Consider the following 18,767-nt stretch of genomic DNA (forward strand, 5'->3'; position numbering starts at 1 on the left):
TTAAATCCCTGAATGCAGCAGTGAGTATGCTGAATTTTTAAGCTCTGCCCTAGAGTAGAGCCTGCCTAAAAGGTGGAAAAATGTCCTTGCCTTCCATTCCTGAGCAGCATACAGACATTGTGTGGCAACTCCTTCAATTGTACTTATGTACAATTACTTATATTTTTAAGTATTTAGGGAAAAGTACTTAAATGTCATGCAGAATCAGACCAAGGACCCATCCAGCTTTGTAGCCTGAGCCAATAGCAGACAATAATGGAAAAACATAAAGAAACAGAGCAAATTACTCAATTTGATAACATTAGAAAACTATTTAATGTCTATTTAGTCTCTCTTGATCTGTTTGAGCAGTGGTGTGCTTTGAAAACTTCTATTACGGAGTTTCATGGTGTTGCCAGTAAAAGGTGTTTCAAGGACTCGTCTTTCTGTTACTTCTCAGATGTGATGAGGGACCTGTTTCAGAGGAGAGTGAATGTGTTTCTGTCTGTTTGGAACAAGCTGAGAAGCTCACTGGGCACCAATGGTGAGTACCTTTCCTTCCCAGCATTGTTCTGAGAGTGCTGGAAGCAAACAAGGGCTTGCCAGCTGTCAGAGAATGCTCTTCTGCTACTGCCCTTGGCAGTTCAAGTTCCTGTCATCAGCGATGCTGAGATACATCCTCAGAGCTGACCTTGGCCATTAAAGGTTTAAAAAGATCTAGGTGCAAATGGAAGAATTTGTTTCCCTCTTGTAGTAGTCTGACCTGAACTTGCTCCCTTTAGTGCTTATAAATAATGGAAAGAGTGCTGCTTTTTTCAGGTTGTATACTTTCTCCTGCCCTGGGTCAGCTCAGGAGAGGCTTGGTGCTCATCATGGGCTGGCTCTGGGCCACCTCAAGCAGTCTTCTCTGCCTTTTATTTCAGGGGAAATTAAGCTTCCTAAAGGTTACTGTGATGCTGACCTGACCCTGGACAGCAAACTTGAGGTCCTTCTGCCACGTCGACAGGGGCTGGGCCTCTGCTCCACAGCCTTAGCCAGTTATCTCATTAGTCTGCACAATGACCTGATCCACTCGGTGAACAAACACATCAAGGAGGATGATAGGTATGTTGCTATTCCAGCTAGGCATTTTTTTGGCTGTGTTGTATTTCCTGCTACCACACAATCAGCTTTCCCTGCTTCACAAAGGCTTCTCGCTCTGAATGGAGACTGCTTTCTCTTCTGCAGGTACTTGATCAGTCCGTCAGAAGTGGCTGACCTGCACTTGATCAGTTATGAGGTTGAGAGAGACCTGATTCCTCTGATCTTGTCCAACTGCCAGTACAGCATGGAGAAGGGAGGGGAGACATTGCAGGACTTTGATCTGGAGAGGATCCAGCAGCAAGTCATCAGCAAGTTCCTGCAGGGGAAACCACTCATCACCCTAACGGTAGGACAAGACAGCCAGCTATGTCTTCTGCAGACAACTTCTTGGCTGATGTTGGAGCCCTGCAGTGTTTGCTGCAGCCGGGCATGCACTGTAGCAGGGTTAGCAATGTTGCCAAAGCTTTACAACCATGGGTTTCTCTCCTGACAGGGAATACCTACCCTTGTGTACAGACATGATCGGAATTACGAACAGCTGTTTAATGATGTCAGGGATAAGCTGGATCAGGTGGGTTCCTGCACTGGAGGAAACAGGGCAAGCATTGTCACCCTTGACATCCCAAGAAACGTCTTCTGTCACTTGCCTTGTTCACCTGCTCTGAAGGCTCATCTGCTAATCTGGGCATGCCTGAATATGTGCAAACCGGCCTTTTGTCAGTCAGGATTTACAAAGGAAAGGGATACAGTGAAGCATTTTCAGTTTCCTAAATGTGGGGCTCTTCCATGTCTTTAGCAACTCGAGCAGCAATAAGGAATGGCTCTAAACTAATATTAGTAACTGCTTTGACTTTACTTTTCAGAGTGCTCTCCCCAGTTCTGTGATGAACATGATCAGCGGGGAACTGCAGTCCTATAGTGATGCCTGTGATGCTCTGTCCGTCACTGAAATTACCTTGGGGTTCCTGGCCATGGCTGGAGAGAATGCTGAAATGCCTCTGACTGACTACATAGAAAAAGTTCTGCAGATGGGAGATCAGACAAACCCTCATGTACTGCAGGTGAGTCCCGAGAGCAAAGCTCTTATGGGATAAAATCTGCACTGGTTTATACTAAATCCAGCCTGATCTTCAGCAAAATTCAGCTTGAAAAGGTATGAGAGAGGTATTCCCTCCCCACCATATTCAACAGTGTGGGGAGGGAAACAATTTTCACTTCCCCTGCAACCAGTGTTTGCCAGGTGGGAGCACCTAATAGCTTGTGATATTCAGCAGGTTCTTGCAAACCCTACAGAAGGGTCAGGCGCGGGATGTGCAGAAGGGTGAACTCTTCTCTGCAGATCTGAGCTCTCCTTCCTGGTGCCGACAGAAGAATTCTCAGCTGGGTGTCAGCATAATTAGTTGCAATGCTAAAACTGAGAAAAAGGAGAACTTTCAATTATGAGCCAGCTTTGACACTGGCTTGCCTGGTGCTGAGCAGGATTGAAAATACCCTTTACCTCTCAAAAGCGGTGACAGGGGAAGGGTTTATCTCCTAATGATGTGTGAAAAGAGGCCCTATGTTATGACAAGCACATGTGACAGCCCTATCACTTTCCCATTCCTTTCATGATACCAAAAAGATGGGTTATTGGAGGCAAAATGGGGAAGAGGCAGAGAGAAGCCCATTGCAGACGGGCTTCTGCACCCAGGCTGAAGGGCTCGATGAACCGCCGGCGGTTGTGCTCCTCTACGGTTTTGACCCTGCGTGGGCAGGGCAGGGTGTAGACGGGTTCCAAAATGCATCCCTTACCTCCAGGTTTGCTCCATATATGTGTATTTCTCTCAGGTCCTTAGACGATGCCACCTAAAGCACAGCATAGCCCTGTGGCAACTTCTCTCTACCCACAAATCTGAGCAGCTTCTGCGCCTCAAAAGGGTAAGGTACACCAATAATGTCAGGATCTAATCAGCTATTTCCTTTTCTGGAATGGAACTTGCTCAAATGTGTATGGTCGGTTGTTTTGTTTTTTCTTCCTCGCTGCATTTTTAGGACCCTTTTGTAGACATCAGTACAGACTACAAAACTGAGCTCAGTCCAGAGCTTGCCAAGCTCCTCAACGCCTTCCTTGTCCACTCAAGGCTGGAAACCTTCCTGCAGGAGCTCCACGAAATGATTGTCCTGAAGCTGAGACGTGTCCGTGCTGTGGATGAATTCCGACCCTCATGGAGGTAACCACTGTGGGTTGGTTGGGGCTGCACAGATCTGTTGTTACGAACTTAAGCTTCTCTGTTTAATCCTTCTCACTACACAATGCACATATTAAAACTCTGTATACTTAACGTTGGTGCATTCCTACCACACAAAATACAAGTGCCATTTGTGGTTTGCTGTACACCACCTATTAATACTACTTTTTGCTTTGTTTTCCAGCCTGAAGGAATCACTCATTCCTTACCTCGATGCAAAAGACTCTGAGTTGGCTACAGACCTCCAAGACACGTTCCCAGACGAGATTCTTCTCTCTCACGCTGCCGCTACATGGAAAGCAGCCGCTGTCTTCAAGAGGGAGCGCAGGGAGAGCTAGGACTGCTCTGTTCTTCACACCCAGGGCCTTTCCGTGCCACAACCACAGGGGTGGGGGTGAGCTTCTGGAAGCTCAGGGGGGTCTCTTTTTGGGTTTGTTGCTTGGGTTTGGGGCTTTTTTTTTTTTTTACTAACTTAGTGTGACGCAAAGATGAGATGCTTTCATGCAGCAGGAAGATGGCGGAGAAGCAGCCAACAGCTGCACCCTAAGCTGAGCCTTTTGGAGGCACCGCAAAACCGACCCCCCCCAGCCGCCTGATAACGATGAAAGACTCTTTTTTTTTTTTTTTTTTTTTTTTAAATGGGGCATTTTTTCCGCACTCCGCCTCTCTCCCGCCCCTTCCTCGCCGCTCCGCTACGGAAGCACCGGGCCCACTGCCGGTCGCTGCTCCTGCACTGCCTTCCCCTCCCGCCGCGGCAGAGCCCCGGCTCCCCCGCTGCCGCTACTCCCGGGGCAGGGCCCCTCTCCCGGACCTCCGGGCGCTCTTTCCCAATAAAGTTCCTCCTGGCTCCCGCGGCTCCTCCCGCCTCCTTCGCCGCCGCGCCCGGAACGGCCGCTCTGGGCCCGTGTTCCGGGGGGGGGTGTGGGGGGGGGGGGTGTGAGGGGAGGACGGGCCCTTCCGGCGCGGCGCCATGGCGGGGCGCGCGGCGGAGCCGCCGGCGGACGTCACGCTCCGCCGCTGGGCACGGTAACGGCGCGGCGTGTTGCGCATGCGCGGGGGGGGCGGCGGTGGCCATGGCAACCGTGTGCGGCTGCGGGCTGGGCCGTGTATGGCGGGGGGGGGGGCCCGGCGGGATCCCCTTCTCTCCCGCTCGGTACCGGGCCAGCCGCGGCGGGGGCCCCTTCCCCTTCCGTCCCTTCCCCGCGCACCCACGGCCCCCGTGAGGACGAGCGCAAAGCGAGGGGCGTTGCACCCCCCCCCCGGCTCCCCTTGTCGGAGAAAGCGGCGGGGTTCCCGCGTCCCCACGGGTTCTGGGGCCCCTCGAGAAGAGCCCCCCGGTGCTCTGCCCCCGTGGTGGGCTCCCCGGGCTCCCCCCGCGCCTGCCGGCCTCGGGGCGTGGGTGCGGGTCGGGCTGGGCCGGCGGCCGGTCCCACCGCGGCGGTGTGGTCTTTCGCCAGAGAGCAGGCCCGGTTAAAAGCCAGCGTGGTTGCGGAGGACACCGAGGAGTGGCAGAAGGACTCCGGTTTGACGGGACTGGAGAGGGTGGGAGGTGTGGACCTGTCTTATATCAAAGGAGACGACACCCGTGCCTGCGCTTCCCTCGTGGTTCTCAGCTACCCGGCTCTGGAGGTAACGGCAAGTGAACAGCCTCGCTGCTTGGGGTCGTGCCCAGGTAACCGCAGGGTTTCCACACAACACTTACACAACGGCCGTTACTGCAGCCCTGCCTCATGGGACGTCAGTAAGTCACCACGCGTACGTTCAGCACGACCTCCGACCCTACGTTCACAAGAAAGAGGAAAAAAAATACCCGTACGCATTTAGACATAAGCTTAGGAAGATGCGCTGCGAACCGCTCCTAATTGTGAGAGGTTCGTAGGATTCCTGGGAGCTTAAGAGGTGTTGAGGGACAGCTTTAGTAGGCGTTCCACTTAGTTGGTAAATCAGAAAATACCGTGATGAGATGTAGTCCCTGGTCAGGCACAGAAGTCTGAACCTGGTTTAGGTGTATGTTGAAAATAACCAGCCTTGGCTACTACCCAGAAGGAGACAAAAAGGAGCGTTGTTATTCAGTGCCCATCACGAGAGGAAATGAAAGCATTTGTAGCGCTCAAACAGCAGATGTCTTGTTTGTGAGTTCTTGCTGGGAATCGACTAATAATATGGGATGTACCATACAAAAGCCTTTTCAAAACTACCATGATTCCCACACCCCACAGTCAATTTACTTGAATTAATAAAGATTTTTGGTCTCTTTCCCGGCTTTCAAAAGGATATAAAAATTAACTATAAAACCTATAACAGAGAAATAAAGTTCAACATTGGCCGCTGGGATTTTTATCAACTAAATTTCAAATCCTGCCTCGATTCTTGACTTGCCTTGCATGATGGTGGTTTTGTCCTGTCTTGCAGGGCTTCTTTTGGCCTGTCCCCACACAGGGACAGACACCCTTTGATAATGCTCTGGCTGGGTGAGCTCTGAGGTGCCCCGCTGTCTCTTTGAATAGCTGCCCCCATTTCCTTTCAAGGACTTCACTCTCAGGCGGGGTGTGGTAGGTGATGTTCAGCTCTCTTCTGTCAGCAGTTCATTATCCCTTCTCTGAGTGACAGACTGACCCAACCCAAGGGCAGTAGCTTTGTGGGAGAGATCCAGAAGCAGAGTATTTTAAAAAAAGATGAGATTAGGGGACATAAACCAGGGGAGGTGCCTCTGAAATGGTCAAGAACCAACCAGCAAAGCCCTGGAGGTCGTTGTCTTTGCACTGTCCCACTGCTCCCAGGTGCTGTATGAGGACTGCCGGATGGTGGCTGTGAGCGCCCCGTACGTGCCGGGATTCTTGGCCTTCCGGGAGGTCCCCTTCCTGGTGGAAGCTGTTCAGAGACTTCAGCAGGAGGAGCCCAAGCTCAAACCTCAGGTGCGGCATAGTTCTCTGTCCTGAGTTGAGATGCCGTGACGGTGCAGCGTACTGCTGAAAAGCATTCCTCCCTCTCCTGAGACCGCGCTGTCTGGCTGTTTTCCACCGGCGGGGCGGGAGGGGCAGTGTCAGAGTCCTACTGAAGCGTCTCTTGCCCTTTCCTTAGAGACCAGGGATGCTAAGCCAAGAACAGCCAGGCCTCCCTTGGCAATGGGAGTGCTGTTCTGTGTGCAGCACCAGTGAAGAGCGCTGCCAGCCCCTAAGAGCTCGTGCTGCTCATCATTTAGAGTCAGGCGTAGACAGCACCGCAGGAAGACTCTTAGAAGTAGAAGGACTGAGAGAGGCTTCTCCTTCCTTACAGTGCCAGCATCACTGGTTGCTTATTGGAGTGGCTCTCAGTGCACAGGAAATAACATTTCTTTTTTGGCTTTTTCAGGTACTTCTTGTAGATGGGAATGGCCTGCTCCATCCCAGAGGTAGGACTTCACGGGAGAGCCCTGCTCTCCAGGGTGCCCGTGCTGCTGCTTGAGATTCGTATTCTCTGGTGTCCTGCAGTTACAGTGACTCGTTTTTGGCAGGATTTGGTGTGGCCTGTCACCTCGGAGTCCTGACGGATCTACCGTGCGTTGGAGTGGCCAAGAACCTCCTACAGGTGGATGGCTTGGTCAGGGATGAGCTGCACAGAGAGCAGGTTAGGCCAGGCGGGGAATTTATTTCCACTCTTTAATATCCCAGGAGAATTGGGACAGCCGCATATGTGTACTTTCTAACTAACTGATCTTGTGTGTGTTTATCCCTAGGTTCATTCCCTGCAGAGGGAAGGAGATACGTTCCCACTGAGGGGCGCTTCGGGGGGAGTCCTGGGCATGGTAAGCTGCAGGGGGGGGTTCCTCTTTGCTTGGCTGTCAAGTCTTCCAGTTCTGTGTGGCTGGGAGTGCTGGAGGATGTTGTCTCTATAGTGGGACTGTCTCAGCGCTATTAGTTCAGGAAGACGCGGTGTCAGCAGGTGACATTAACGCTGCTTTCCCCTTCCTGTGAGCTCAGGCATTTGTAGAAAGAGCTGACAGTTGAGGTGTTGGATATGCTCATGTCCGTGGCTATGGCATCTCAGGTGCCGTGCTCCAGCACCCCCATTTGGGAACCACAAGCACGGAGAGGTGCTAATTCTGTAGCAGCCTACTGGGATGAAATATGGGAGCACAGGACTCTTCTGAGTGCTGCACGGGAAATGGGTGGATGTAAGAAACTTCCTGCAGCTGGTGTTATTTCAGCATAGTCTGCATTAGCAAGTCCCACTGCTTCCCAGAGCAGCGTGAGGCATTTGGGGAAGGGCCACAGGGGTCTGAAAGGGCAGGCAGTCCATCGGAGGAGATACTGGGAAGTAGAGGATCAAGAAGGCTGGGAGTTACCAAATACAGAGCCACCGTCCCACCTTCTGAAGGCAACTGGCTAGCTTATGATTCATCTGCCACTCTGTATTTGTTAAAATAAGCCTCTTAAGTATTTGATCTTTCTTGTTTCTGAATGCACAGGTCCTGCGTAGCTACAACAACAGCTCTAAGCCGCTTTATATCTCTGTGGGTCACAGGGTGTGCCTGGAGACAGCCGTGCGTCTAGTCAAGTCCTGCTGCAGGTACCGGATCCCGGAGCCCATCCGTCAGGTACCGAAGCAGGGGAGCTGAGGAAGGGGAAGGCAGGCCTGGAGCAGGGAAGCAGGCAAGCAGGCGTGGAGGGGGCTGTGGATGGCAACGTCTCAGAGCCGCAGTTTGCCACTCATCTGCAACTGACAGTTCTACAGCTGGCACCTTTCTTGCTGGCATGTTCTCCCCTGCCTGTTGTGGCGGTGGTTACACGGTAGTTAACTGATCCTTCTTCCTTGCTCGTTCTCCTGACGCAGTGCCTGGAAGCACACACAGCCCTTACTGCAGACCCAGCCTGACTGATTTCTTGGTTCCTCTCTGCAGGCAACTTCTGTGATGCTGATGTTAATACAGAGGAGCTGGAAATGCAGTTTTCCTGGGTACTTTGAGCCTAGCACAGACCGCAGTGCTGCTCCTCTGGGCTTTTCCCTGGTACTGCACTCCACAAGGAGCTGCAGGCTCTGGGGCGGCAGCCAGCCGGTAGGTGACAGCACTGGATCACCGTCCGTGAGCCGCAGCTGCCACCAAGGCTCAGCTTCAGACTAATTAAACCGCAGCAGGGCTGGAGGAAAGGATCTGGAGAAGCATAAAGCCTCTGGGACTTCCAGCTTGACAAGTGCTTCCCTTCTCTCAGGGTCACCCTGCTGTTGGTGGCTCAGGCAGGCCAGAGCCAGCGACTGCCCAGGGAGCGGGGCCGTTCAGATGTCCGTGTTTGTAGCGGTGCCCTGGAACACGCTGTTCGCATCGCTGCACCGCCGTGCGTGTCAGGTGTCTGGCCACCTTTGCTCTGCAGCTCCTCAGAGCAGCGCTAAGGTGATCCTGCTGAGGGCTGCTACGCAGTCTCTGCACACAGGAGCTTCTCATCGGTACTGCAGTGTTGTCTGAAAACAGAGTCTTGAGTCTATAGTTATAAACCAAACAAAAATCTAACACCTTGGAGCAAAACAAACCTTGAAGTGCCCATACCAGAACTGGAGTTTCTGATCTCATAAACCACTACCTGCCAGACGGGAGTAGGCTGATAGATCTTCTTATGTAATCTCTTCCAGCAAGGGACAGATGCCTCCGCAGAGCTCTGAGCTAGCTCTGCAGTTCGGCATGTTCAGAGGAAAGGGGAAAAGCATTCCCTTTGGAAACAAAAAGCTGTCTTGGGGCTTTTCATCACCCTCGTTTCATTTCCAACGATCTCCAGTATTTACCTGTGTTCTGAGACTCTTCCAGTTCTCTAACTGTGGCCTTTATTGAATGTGATGGGATGAATTGTTGTCGCTTTCCTTACAGAGAGATTAAAAATCCCAAAGGGAGTGTGTTTGCTGTAGAGGTAGAGCGATGGCAGGAGATAAGGACACCTACACCTTTCCATGGGACTTTTCCCTGTCGCAGTTCCTCTGAATGGTGACTGTCTCAGATCTTGACACGGGGCAGTGCTGGAAGCCTCAGCTTTTGAGCATCTAAAGCTGGAGTTAGGAAGTAGAAGGCTGTGGAGAATCCTGCCTGGGTGACTGACTTGGCCTTTTTGCTCTGGTGTGTCCCCAGAACAAGCTTGCAAACCTGAGGGGTGATGTGCTTACAGCTTCCCCAGTGTTGTGAAAGACCGCTGGATCATTAGCTTGTAGTTTCTAAGTTCTAGTAGCCCTGGAAGTAAAGTGCTCTTAAGACAGCTCAGCTGCCCATGCCTTCTTGAGGCTGTGTTTACGGTTTGTATGAAGGCAGTACTGTGCTGCAGCATGTGTAGTGCTGTACAACTGTTGTGGGAACTTAAACCTCCTACTTTCCTAGAGGTATGGCTGGCCAGCCTGTATAGGGTGTGTGGTGCTGCTTGGGCATGCAACAGTATCTCGGCAGTGCTCAGAAACGGTTTGATTTGCATTCAGCCCACAATGTGGTCGTGCTGCCAAAGCAACTGTAGCTGTGATGCAGGTGAGAGAAGTGATCTTTCAGAGAAGGCAGAGGGAAGTTCATTATCACCTACAATCAGTATTTACATCCCACTTAGTCCTTATTCCATGTGTAAGTGCAAGGCGGATCTGGGAGAATTTTGCTTGCACGGGGGTGATCTCTCTGCCCAGCCAACTTGTGAGGTTTTGAGGTTCTTCTGCAGAGATTTGATCATTTGGAGCTACCCAGACAGGGATTGAGGTAGGCAGGAGCTGTCAACCCAGAATAACAAGCAAAGCATTCAAGCTGAGTGGCGCTGGAACAATACCAAGCCCTCCTGAGAGCAACTCCCCTTGCCTACTTCTGGCAGAGGGCAGAACCCCTCTCCAGCGTTCACCCACACTCCAAGCCTGCCCAGACCCAGGATCCCCCTGCACAGCAGGGAAACAGAAGCTTTTAACACTCTCCAGCTGACGAGGGTTGTGGTGGGACTGACTCTCCAGGTTCCCGGTTGGCTGCACACCAGCCTCCAGCTCACTTGATGATCCTTTTAGCTCCAGCTGGCAGTTGCCCAGCTGGTTCCTGCTGGCTCAGGGAGCACTGGATGGGACAGCCTGACGTTGCTCCAGCCCACCAAGAAGGACAGAAGTAGGCCTGCCCAGAGCTGTGAATTTCTGCAGGTCACTCCATGTGAAAGATTAAACACTTGCCCTTAGGAGAAGTGAGAAAGAAGCCATCGTCCCTCTCCTCTGTGTGAACAGCTCCCGTGGCCCAGCAGAGAGATCTGGAGCTGATACTCTGAAGCTCTGCCTCCCTTCAGACGTACCCCCCACCCCAAGCTTGCTGTTTACACAGGGATCACCACTGCCCCTCGTAAAACAGGCAAAGCAACAATTCCAGACTCTAATGCCAGCACTAGTCCCCTCTGAAAATAGAAACAATCTGTGAGGATTATTACGGGACAGTTATCCATCTTATTGATTAGCCTCTTGGTTAATACGCTGGGTTAAGCTGTCTCTCAGCACTGTGTTAGAGTGGGGACTGGCCAGTCACTTGCCACCTAATCAAGCGTTTGCTTATGTTATCAGCAGAATGCGGTTGGGTTTTTCTTCCCTAGAAAAGTAGTTTGTAGATGTAGACTCTTGCTACCTTGGTCTCCCAGTAGGGACTCTATTGAACAATCTCCTTCCCTTATTATAAAATACATCACGTAATCTCTTATCCTGAAGAGTGATCAAAGTTATTTGTCAGTTCAGTTATGAAACTGTCCAATTATAGAGAGAAGGGAAAAAAACCTCCCAAACAAACCACCCCTTATGTAACTATTGTTCATTCTTGAGCTTGCAGAATCGTTAAGCAGTTGTGGAGCTGCGTTTCCAGCAGTAAGCAGGCAGAGCCTCCACCCGAGAGGTCTGACTGGGAGCAGCAGGGATGGAGGGGTGGTGGGGAGCTTTCTGAGGTACGGGAGGGACTCTTCAGAAGTAGAACAGCGATGAGAGGAGCGAATGCTTCAAGGACAGCCACTGGGGATGCGTTAACCCACTTTATTAGCATGATCATCATATGCTGTGAAGCTTTTCCAGCTGGGAAGGTCACATACTGTTTTTTAAGTGGAGAGAGACAATCCGTCTTTGAGGTGGGGCACAGCAGCTGTTCTAAAATGTCATGGCGTAGCAGTGTTTTTGAGAAAGGAAGTTTCTGAAAAAGAAAAAAACTTTGAGGGAATGTAAAAATCAACGCCGATTCTCGAAGTTGCCCAAGAGCCCGAGATCTGCATGCTTGTGATAGCATCTGAGAGTCTTCTGCTAGTATGATGCAGCACTGGAAAGGTGATCAATAACGCTTCTGGGGAAAGACAGCATCCAGTAAATGTCCAGCAACACCTTCTGTAGCTCTTGGGCTTTCTGTTGGTGTTCTCCTTGCTACTCTCTGACCACATGCTGTCCTGCATTGCTGATAAACCACGGCAATCCAGTTTTCCTGGTGAGCTCAGGAGGACTCTTGTCACAGGAGAGTGTACCAGAAGAGGAAGGGAGGAACCAGACACTTGCGTGAGGATGGGTTTGATGAGGTTTGGCAATGGCTCCAAGCTCAGTTTCAAATGAGGAGGGCAGTAAACCACGAATTTGGTAGAGTCTCAACATTACTCCTTTTGATTTTGGTACTGGAAAGCAGAGCCTAGAGCCTGGCTACAGCCTGGCGTGTAAACTGCTCCCCTTGTCTTCCTTGGCAGCTTTGTCTTTGGAGTCACGAGGCAGGATGGTGTGAAAGGTGTGTCAGTCACTTGCCTTGCAACTGCTGCCAAGAAGCGATAGAACCAAGGATGTGCTTGTGCCTTCTCTGTTTGCTTTTAGTGGATGTTTTTACCTGCTTTAGCTGCATAATTACCATTGCACTGCCAGCCCATCAGGCACATAGGCAGGATGAGCCAAGCTCTTGCCTAGGGAAAAGGATATGCAGCAGACGAGCGGTGTGCTTCTCCATCTGTTGCTGCATCATACAACTGCTGGAACAGAGGAAGGAACGGGATGGGTACAAGAATGGGCAACGCCAACTTCTCTCTTTTCCTCCCGTATCCTCTTGAGAACTTGCCTGCTGGATTGCCATATTCCCAAACTCTCCACAGCCCTCTGCAGCCCTGTTCCCCTCTCAATTTACAGATTCCTCTGGAGGGCAGAGTCCCATTTCTCAGCTGATAAGTGACCAGAAAAGCTAATCCTTTGGGAACACCACAGTGTCACAGCTATAAAGACCATGGATGATCCTGGAGTGCTGTGAGCCTGGAGGCTGCAGCCTGCACCTGCTTGCAATGCCAGTGGGAGCCCCTGTTACATAGTCCTGGGACACAGCTTCTGTGTCACCGAGTATACAGGGGAGGTTATTGTGGCAGAGTCCATGGGGACTCCGGGACAAGTCAGTTGCTCCAATAGTTCCCCACCTTTTGAGGAGGGAGCTATGAGCCACTGTCTCATGCTAAATTGCCTTGCAATGCTGCAGAGATCTGCGTTCATGTCCATAGGGTTTTGGCACTCGCAACAGCTTTCTGGGGGCCAGGGGCCGTACTGCTTTTGCACATCAGTATAGGCTGAGGGGTTTTGGTAGCTTTGCGCAAAAGGGATGAAGATGATCCCAAGGAATAGAAGGGTGGGCAGAGTCCTGGACTGAAGGGGAGTAATTTGGTTTGGGCATCTTTAGCTGTGAGCATTTTGCTGATGCACAGGAACTCCTCAGCGCTGCAGAGACCTGCATGTGATCATGGCATGCAGTCCCTTTATGGAGCGAGGGTGGTGGAGCAGCTGCTGTCGGTTCAGTGGGAGAGCTGGTTTACTTTTTGGAATGTCTCCTCTTGAGGAAAGGAAGACTCACCCTGCCCTGAAGTTTCTAACAAGTCTATTCCATCTCTCATCAGACAGTGATGAGCTGTTGCTGGAGAGGCCTGTGAAGGAGCTTAGCTGCTCGTTTCATTTTCCTGCACTGCATTTGGAGGGGCCTACCTGTGGAAGAAGTCATTTGGGTTGGTTCAAAGAACAAAAGCACTAGACCACTCTCAGACTCCCAGGTCTCTCCCGGCTCTGCTGCCAGGGTTCATCAAAGGAGGCTTGCAGTTCTGGCATAGAGACAGAGCAAAATGGAAAAGCAGCCCATCACCCCAACAACTCTCCCTTTGCCGGTGAACACCTCTTCTTAGTAAGCTGCTGGAAATTCTTGCTGGCCTGTTGCATCCCTGGATGATGAGGAGGAGGTGTAAGGTGAGGGATTGCAGCTGGGTCAGTACTTGCTGCAAGAAGGCTCGTGTACAGCAGTGTGTGCTGGAAGGCTCCTCGTCCTCTGGGTCCCATAGGGCCAGTTGTGCTCAGCTGCAGCCAGGATTTGCTGAGGAAGCCGGGTCTGGGTCCTGCTTTGGCTGCTCATCCTGCCGTGCTGGGGTAGGTCAGGGCTGCGCACACCTTAGGCACTGGCTGGCAGGAACCGTCTGTGCCCAGTGCCTCACCTTCTTACCCCTACGAGGAGCAAAGGGTTCAGCAAGTGTCACGTCTGCTTCCGAAAGGGATTGTACTCTGGTAAGGCCGTTTGGTCCAGGCCCCTGTATTTCTTCATTTTAAGTCTTCATTCTCCCAAGCAGCTGGCAGCGAGGCACAGAAACCAAACAGGGAAAGAAACATGCAGGTTCCTCTTTGCAGCACAGTCGTACGAGAGCTATTTGTGATGTACTGACATCAGGGTGTGCAGGAGCATACTGAGATAACAAAGGGGAGGCACCAAGCAGGCTGATCAATCCGTTTTCACTCATTTTCCTCCTTAATTCCAGGCTGATATTAGATCGAGGGAGTATATTCGGAAGCAGCTGTGTTCACCACTGGAGGTCATATCTTCTGGGCCAGAGAGGTAGGTGTGTGGGCAGCCCAAGCAGCTGCCTCTCCAAAGGGGATCTGCTCATGTAATGATCTTCGGTAATGACATTAAAGGGACAGACAGGGTAACAAGGTGAGCTCAAGTGACATCAGGACATATGCTGCCTCCATCAAGGGTGATTTCTGGTGATTGTAGCCATGCTACTTCACACGTTTCTTCCGCAGAGCGCTGTGTCCTAGGCTGGGGAAGGTCGTTGGGGATTTGGTCTCTTTCCGGCGCCTGTGATAAGCAAAAGCACGAACGCCTACAGGTGTGACACCAGGGTGAACAGAAATATCCTGCAGGGAGCTGGGTTCTGCCCCCAGAAAGCCGGGGAGGCTCAGACTCCGCCACTCTTACGTAACGCAGGCCAGCGGCCACTCTGTTTATTGGTGCAAATCCATAGCAAGTCCACTGAGGCGCTGGAAGTCCGTGTGTTGTGGCTACGCCGCCTCTCGAGCACAGTTCACGGGAGCGTGCTGGGGGGTTCCCTCAGACCCACAGCAGTGCCAGGCCGGGCAGATACCAGGTGGCCCAGCCCCAGGAGCTGCTTGGGGATCAGGACTCAGAGCCCACTCTGCTCTCGGGGCCCTGATGGAACAGAAGGAGTGAAGGTTGCCGGTGGTGGTAGCGAAGGATTGCCTGTGCTGACTGGGGCAGCTCTTATGGATTCCTTAGGACACCTGGATGATGCAACTCATCGTGCTCTGCTCAGCGCCTCTATTCTTTGAGTCAGGCAGCCAGAAGCCAGAGGGGCTTTCTCTGCTCTTGTAGTGGCAGTTGCACAGTGTGGCCTGGCCCTGGGGGTGGCCCCTGTTTGTGCTGGAGCTTCATCTCTTAACACCTCTCGCACCTTCTTGCCACGGCAGGTGCTGAAGCTCGTGCAGAGGCTAGCTAGTTTGGAGGTCCGTGCAACAGAAGAACCAAACTCATTCCATTGATGACCCTGTATCTCAAAAGCTGTGTGTCTGAGCCCCTTAGTCACCAGATGACATAGTTATTTGGTTTTCTTGGTTTCTACTTTTTAAGTCTGTAACCATTCCTTGTTTTTTTTCCTAGCAGAAAAAAGGAGGCTGAACTGGATGATTAGTCTGATGGCAGAAGAAACCGCAGGGCTCCTCTTCACTGGATCCTCTCCTCCGCCAAGACCGTGGTTCTGCTGAGTGCAACAGCCGAGTGCCGCCCCAGGGGAGAGCAGTGCAAGGCCGTGCCAGTCAGGACAGGGCCAGGCACTGCGCGCGGTTCCGGTGGGCAGGCAGACCGGCTTCTGCTCAAGGATAATGTATAGAGCGTGTTTCTCAGGGTTGATTTTTAAGTGTTGTAAAAATATTTGTGTAAGCAACTGTACACTTGTAAGTTTGCAACAACTTCCTTGAGTACTTGGGCAATTGCAGGAGGTGATTTACAAAGAGACGCGGAGGCACTTAACTTAGTTATAAACAAACTCCAGAGCTGGCCTTTGGCTCCCACCACCCCTCTGTGGCACAGAGACTTCCCTTCTCATCATTTTTGGAACAGCTTCCGCCCGGTCCCTGCAGCTTGTACGCTCACATTCACTTTGCACGTCTCCGGGGAACAGAAGCCCAGTCTGCAGCTCCGGCTGGTCCTGACAGACGGGCAGAGGACGCTGTGTTTCAGGTGGGCGTGTGACTCACGAGGGAGGGGACGGAGCCAACAGTCTGCTGCGGATTTTGGAAGAGGCTCAGAGGTCTGAGCTCCAGTACCTGAGCAGCTTTTTGTCTGTTTGGTGTCAGTGGCTCCGGCGTGCCTGCTGCCTCGGTGCCACGCCGCAGCGACCGGACCATGGTGGCTGGGTGCCAGTCATTATCTGTGCTGGGCACGTGGTGCTCTCGTGGTGTTGGTCTCGGGGGGAGCTTGCTCTGCTTTGCTGCCGAAGCACGGTTTGTTACGGTACCCAGACTTGCTTGGTGTTACTGCCAGCCTCTCCGCAGTGCCCGAGGCTCACGGTGCAGACCAGCTCTTCCTGAAGGAAAGAGCAACTCGAGGGAAAGGAAAATTTCCCATCAGGAGGATGAAGAGGGAGGTCCTTCCTAAGGCACAAATCACTCCGAGTGGCCAGATCCCAGGCTCCAGCTTTTGCAGTCTGGGTGGAGCGGGAGCAGTCGCGCTGGGTGAGGAGGAAGCTCTCTGTGCCCAGGCACCAGGACCAACACCCTCCATCAGGCCAGTGGTGAAGCTTTGCTCCAGCAGCAGAGCACAGGACGGTTTCTGTCCCTGAATCAATACAGCGACTCTTGTCCCATTTGCAGGGCTAAAGCTTTTCCTCCAAAGGTGTGGGTTCCTGGTGGGATTCGGCAGGTTGTTCCTGAGCATTTCCAAAGAAAATTGGAGCAGATGTATGAGTTCTTGAACACAGCCAAAACTCTGGCATGTTGATTTAAAAACCCGTGGCTGTGTAAGATTCAAGCCTGAAGAGGGAAGAGGACGTTGTCCGGGGATTGGCGAGGGGTGCTCAGGGTCAGGACTCCCGTGCTCTGTTTTGAATGCCGCCAGGCACTTCGCTTTTGCATAAATTTATCTTGCAGCTTTTGTTGCTCTTTTTCTTGCCACCACCTCGGTCTCGGCGCTGCTTTGGGCATCCATTCAGCCCCTGTCGCGTGTCTGCGCAGCACCTGCTGGATCCGACTCTGGGCTGGTTCCTCCCTCCACGCTGCACCCTGAAACCCGGGTGGGGAGAAGGCAGGAGGCAACGCACGTGGCTCCCGCTCGGGGCCTTGGGCTGGTCCTTGCGAGTGTTGAAGAGGGGGCCGGGCACTGATAGGGTGCTTCCCAAAAAACCCCTGGCTGATGGATGTGTTTTAAAAGACACAGCCAGAAGCCGCTGCGGTTTCCCAGCCCCGAGGAGCAGCGTGCCATCTCCTGGGAGCCTCAAAGCCATTTTCACAGGGGAGTTTGGTACGTGGGTGGACAGAGACCAGGACGGAAAAGCTGTCGCAGTGAAAGCGTGCTCCTTTGATCCCGGTGCTGGGTGTGGGATCCGAGGGCTGCCTGGCTGGCCGGGGGAGGAGGAAGCGTTTGGGTTTGCGTCTACGCTGGCTTTGGGGGTAGTCAGCGCTCCCCGGCTGAGGGGACGCGAGGGCGGCCTTCTCGCCTCGCTCCCTACGCCACGGACGCAGCACCCCTTCTGACACCGCTGTGTCCCCCGGCTCAAGGGAACAGTGTGGGGATGGACGCTCCTAAAAAGCAACCCCGCGACTGCGCTGCCTCCCAGCTTGAGAAACCGGTGAAGCGACCGGATGCGGTGGGAACGGCCCCGCGGTGCTGCCGCCTCTCATCCGTGTGAGATGGCTGGAGCTGCCCAGGGGCAGCGGGAGCCCAGCAAAACGCTTCCCAGCTCCCTGGTGTGATGGGGGGGACAGGGAAGAGCAGCCGCAGCCTGGATGCTCTGCTGAGGGAAGAGAATTAGTCCTGTAATTAGCAGCGGTGGCCCACTCTGCCTGCAACAGGAAACTCAATCAGGCTTAACGAGGAAGGGCTTGCTGTGCACAGCTGTTTGCACACAAAGGTCTGCTGGGGTGGGAACCCCCATAGCCCCTAAAAACCACCTCTTGTGCCCCCCGTCCCGGCATACGGCTGGGCGCCGTCAGCTCGGAGCACAAACACTCTCCGTTCCCTTTCTGCCAAAGCTATTGGATGTGGGGTGAGCCCTGCAGGACCCCCCTCACTGGTTGGGGCAGGGGTATTAGCTAGTGAGCTCATACTGGGAGGAACTGGTCTGGGACCTTTCCCAGCTCTTCCCAGGAGCCACGGGACCACCATCAGCAGCAGCTGGTCCATCCATTTCTCATTCCAACCAGCCACAACATCACTAAACCACGGGGACAGGGGCTTCTAAAGCCGGTCTCAAATTTAGGCATGTCTGACACACTGTGGGCAGGGCACCAGAGAAATCCATCTTTTTTTGCTGATTGCCTGGACTTTGCTGGCCCAGGGAGCAGCCTACCCGTGCCAGGGTGCCACAGGACCAGCCCAGGCTCATCCCAAATTCTGGGTCATGCTGCTCCCACTGCAAATTTATCTCAGCGGTGCTGAAGCACCTCATTTGGCTCAGCTGTGCCGGAGGAGGGGTCTGTGGGGGAGCAGAGCAGCTCCTGTGCTGGGGCCTGCCCTGCTAGAAAAGGGGTTTCCTCACAGATGGGACCGTAGCTCCCTCTGACCTGGCTGTGCAGCTGGAGTGGTGAGTGTCTGCTGGTGTAAGCTCTCTGGATACGTGGGTGATTTTGTGTGCTTTTGGTTGGGGTTTGACCGGGAGAGGGTTGGGGTTTGCCAGCTGGTGGAGGTTCTGTGGCAAAAGACGTGTGCTGGGCTACGTGGAACCCAGTTTCTCCATAGGAATGTGAAGCTCTTGCTGTTGTGGGTCTGCAGCTGGGGTTGCCTCTTCCCGCTGGGCTTTCTGGTGCCCGTAAAGCCTGCGCAGTCGCCCTGTGAGAGAGCTGGGGCTGGTAACGCTGCCCAAGCCCTGTGCTGCAGCCTGCCTCGCTGGGGGGATGCCTCTGCCTGGAGGGGAGGAGTGCAAAAAGCTAACATAAAAAAAAAAAACCCAGCACTTCTATGCGCTGCTTCCCTTGGTGTGAACTGCTGTGTCCCTGTGCTCCTGTTTGGAGTGCAGGTAAACTCCTGAGATCAGAGGA

At 53.0% G+C, this 18,767-nt stretch overlaps 2 protein-coding genes across 29 annotated transcripts in view; both read left to right on the forward strand.

Annotated features, from left to right (window-relative positions):
* The window catches only part of RNF213 (ring finger protein 213), a 52,429-nt gene extending 48,536 nt beyond the window's left edge, over positions 1–3,893 (forward strand). For 7 of the 10 annotated variants that reach the window (XM_054846223.1, XM_054846227.1, XM_054846228.1 and 4 more), the window contains 8 exons: positions 440–523; positions 903–1,083; positions 1,207–1,408; positions 1,556–1,633; positions 1,926–2,123; positions 2,890–2,979; positions 3,094–3,272; positions 3,475–3,893. In XM_054846223.1, coding sequence (XP_054702198.1) covers positions 440–523; positions 903–1,083; positions 1,207–1,408; positions 1,556–1,633; positions 1,926–2,123; positions 2,890–2,979; positions 3,094–3,272; positions 3,475–3,628 — 1,166 coding nt within the window. In that variant the 3' untranslated portion in view covers positions 3,629–3,893. The remainder of the gene's footprint in view (positions 1–439; positions 524–902; positions 1,084–1,206; positions 1,409–1,555; positions 1,634–1,925; positions 2,124–2,889; positions 2,980–3,093; positions 3,273–3,474) is intronic. The other 3 variants (XM_054846226.1, XM_054846230.1, XM_054846229.1) reach the window with 1 other exon arrangement.
* Positions 3,894–4,219: 326 nt separating this feature from the next.
* On the forward strand, positions 4,220–16,661 carry ENDOV (endonuclease V). Of its 19 annotated transcripts, none has more exons than XM_054846243.1 (9): positions 4,220–4,316; positions 4,748–4,925; positions 6,071–6,205; positions 6,642–6,681; positions 6,784–6,896; positions 7,006–7,074; positions 7,738–7,838; positions 14,033–14,113; positions 15,178–16,661. In XM_054846243.1, the coding sequence occupies exons 1-9, from the start codon at positions 4,261–4,263 to the stop codon at positions 15,203–15,205; spliced, it is 801 nt and encodes a 266-aa protein (XP_054702218.1). In that variant the 5' UTR covers positions 4,220–4,260; the 3' UTR covers positions 15,206–16,661. The 19 variants fall into 19 exon arrangements, with proteins under 19 accessions (XP_054702218.1, XP_054702211.1, XP_054702213.1 ...); XM_054846236.1 differs by having other exon boundaries at positions 14,033–14,109; XM_054846238.1 differs by having other exon boundaries at positions 7,794–7,921.
* The last annotated feature ends 2,106 nt before the right edge of the window (positions 16,662–18,767 follow it).

Source organism: Grus americana, chromosome 18 (assembly GCF_028858705.1).
Source record: "Grus americana isolate bGruAme1 chromosome 18, bGruAme1.mat, whole genome shotgun sequence".
Taxonomy (NCBI): Eukaryota; Metazoa; Chordata; class Aves; order Gruiformes; family Gruidae; genus Grus; species Grus americana.

What these genes read in the sequence shown, in the direction of transcription:
- ENDOV (XM_054846232.1), top strand. Translation starts at nt 4,261, where the DNA reads ATGGCGGGGCGCGCGGCGGAGCCGCCGGCGGACGTCACGCTCCGCCGC. An exon ending in TGGCCTGCTCCATCCCAGAG is followed by an intron (nt 6,682 to 6,783) that starts GTAGGACTTCAC and finishes CGTTTTTGGCAG; the next exon opens with GATTTGGTGTGGCCTGTCAC. An exon ending in GGCCTGGAGCAGGGAAGCAG is followed by an intron (nt 7,922 to 14,032) that starts GCAAGCAGGCGT and finishes CCTTAATTCCAG; the next exon opens with GCTGATATTAGATCGAGGGA.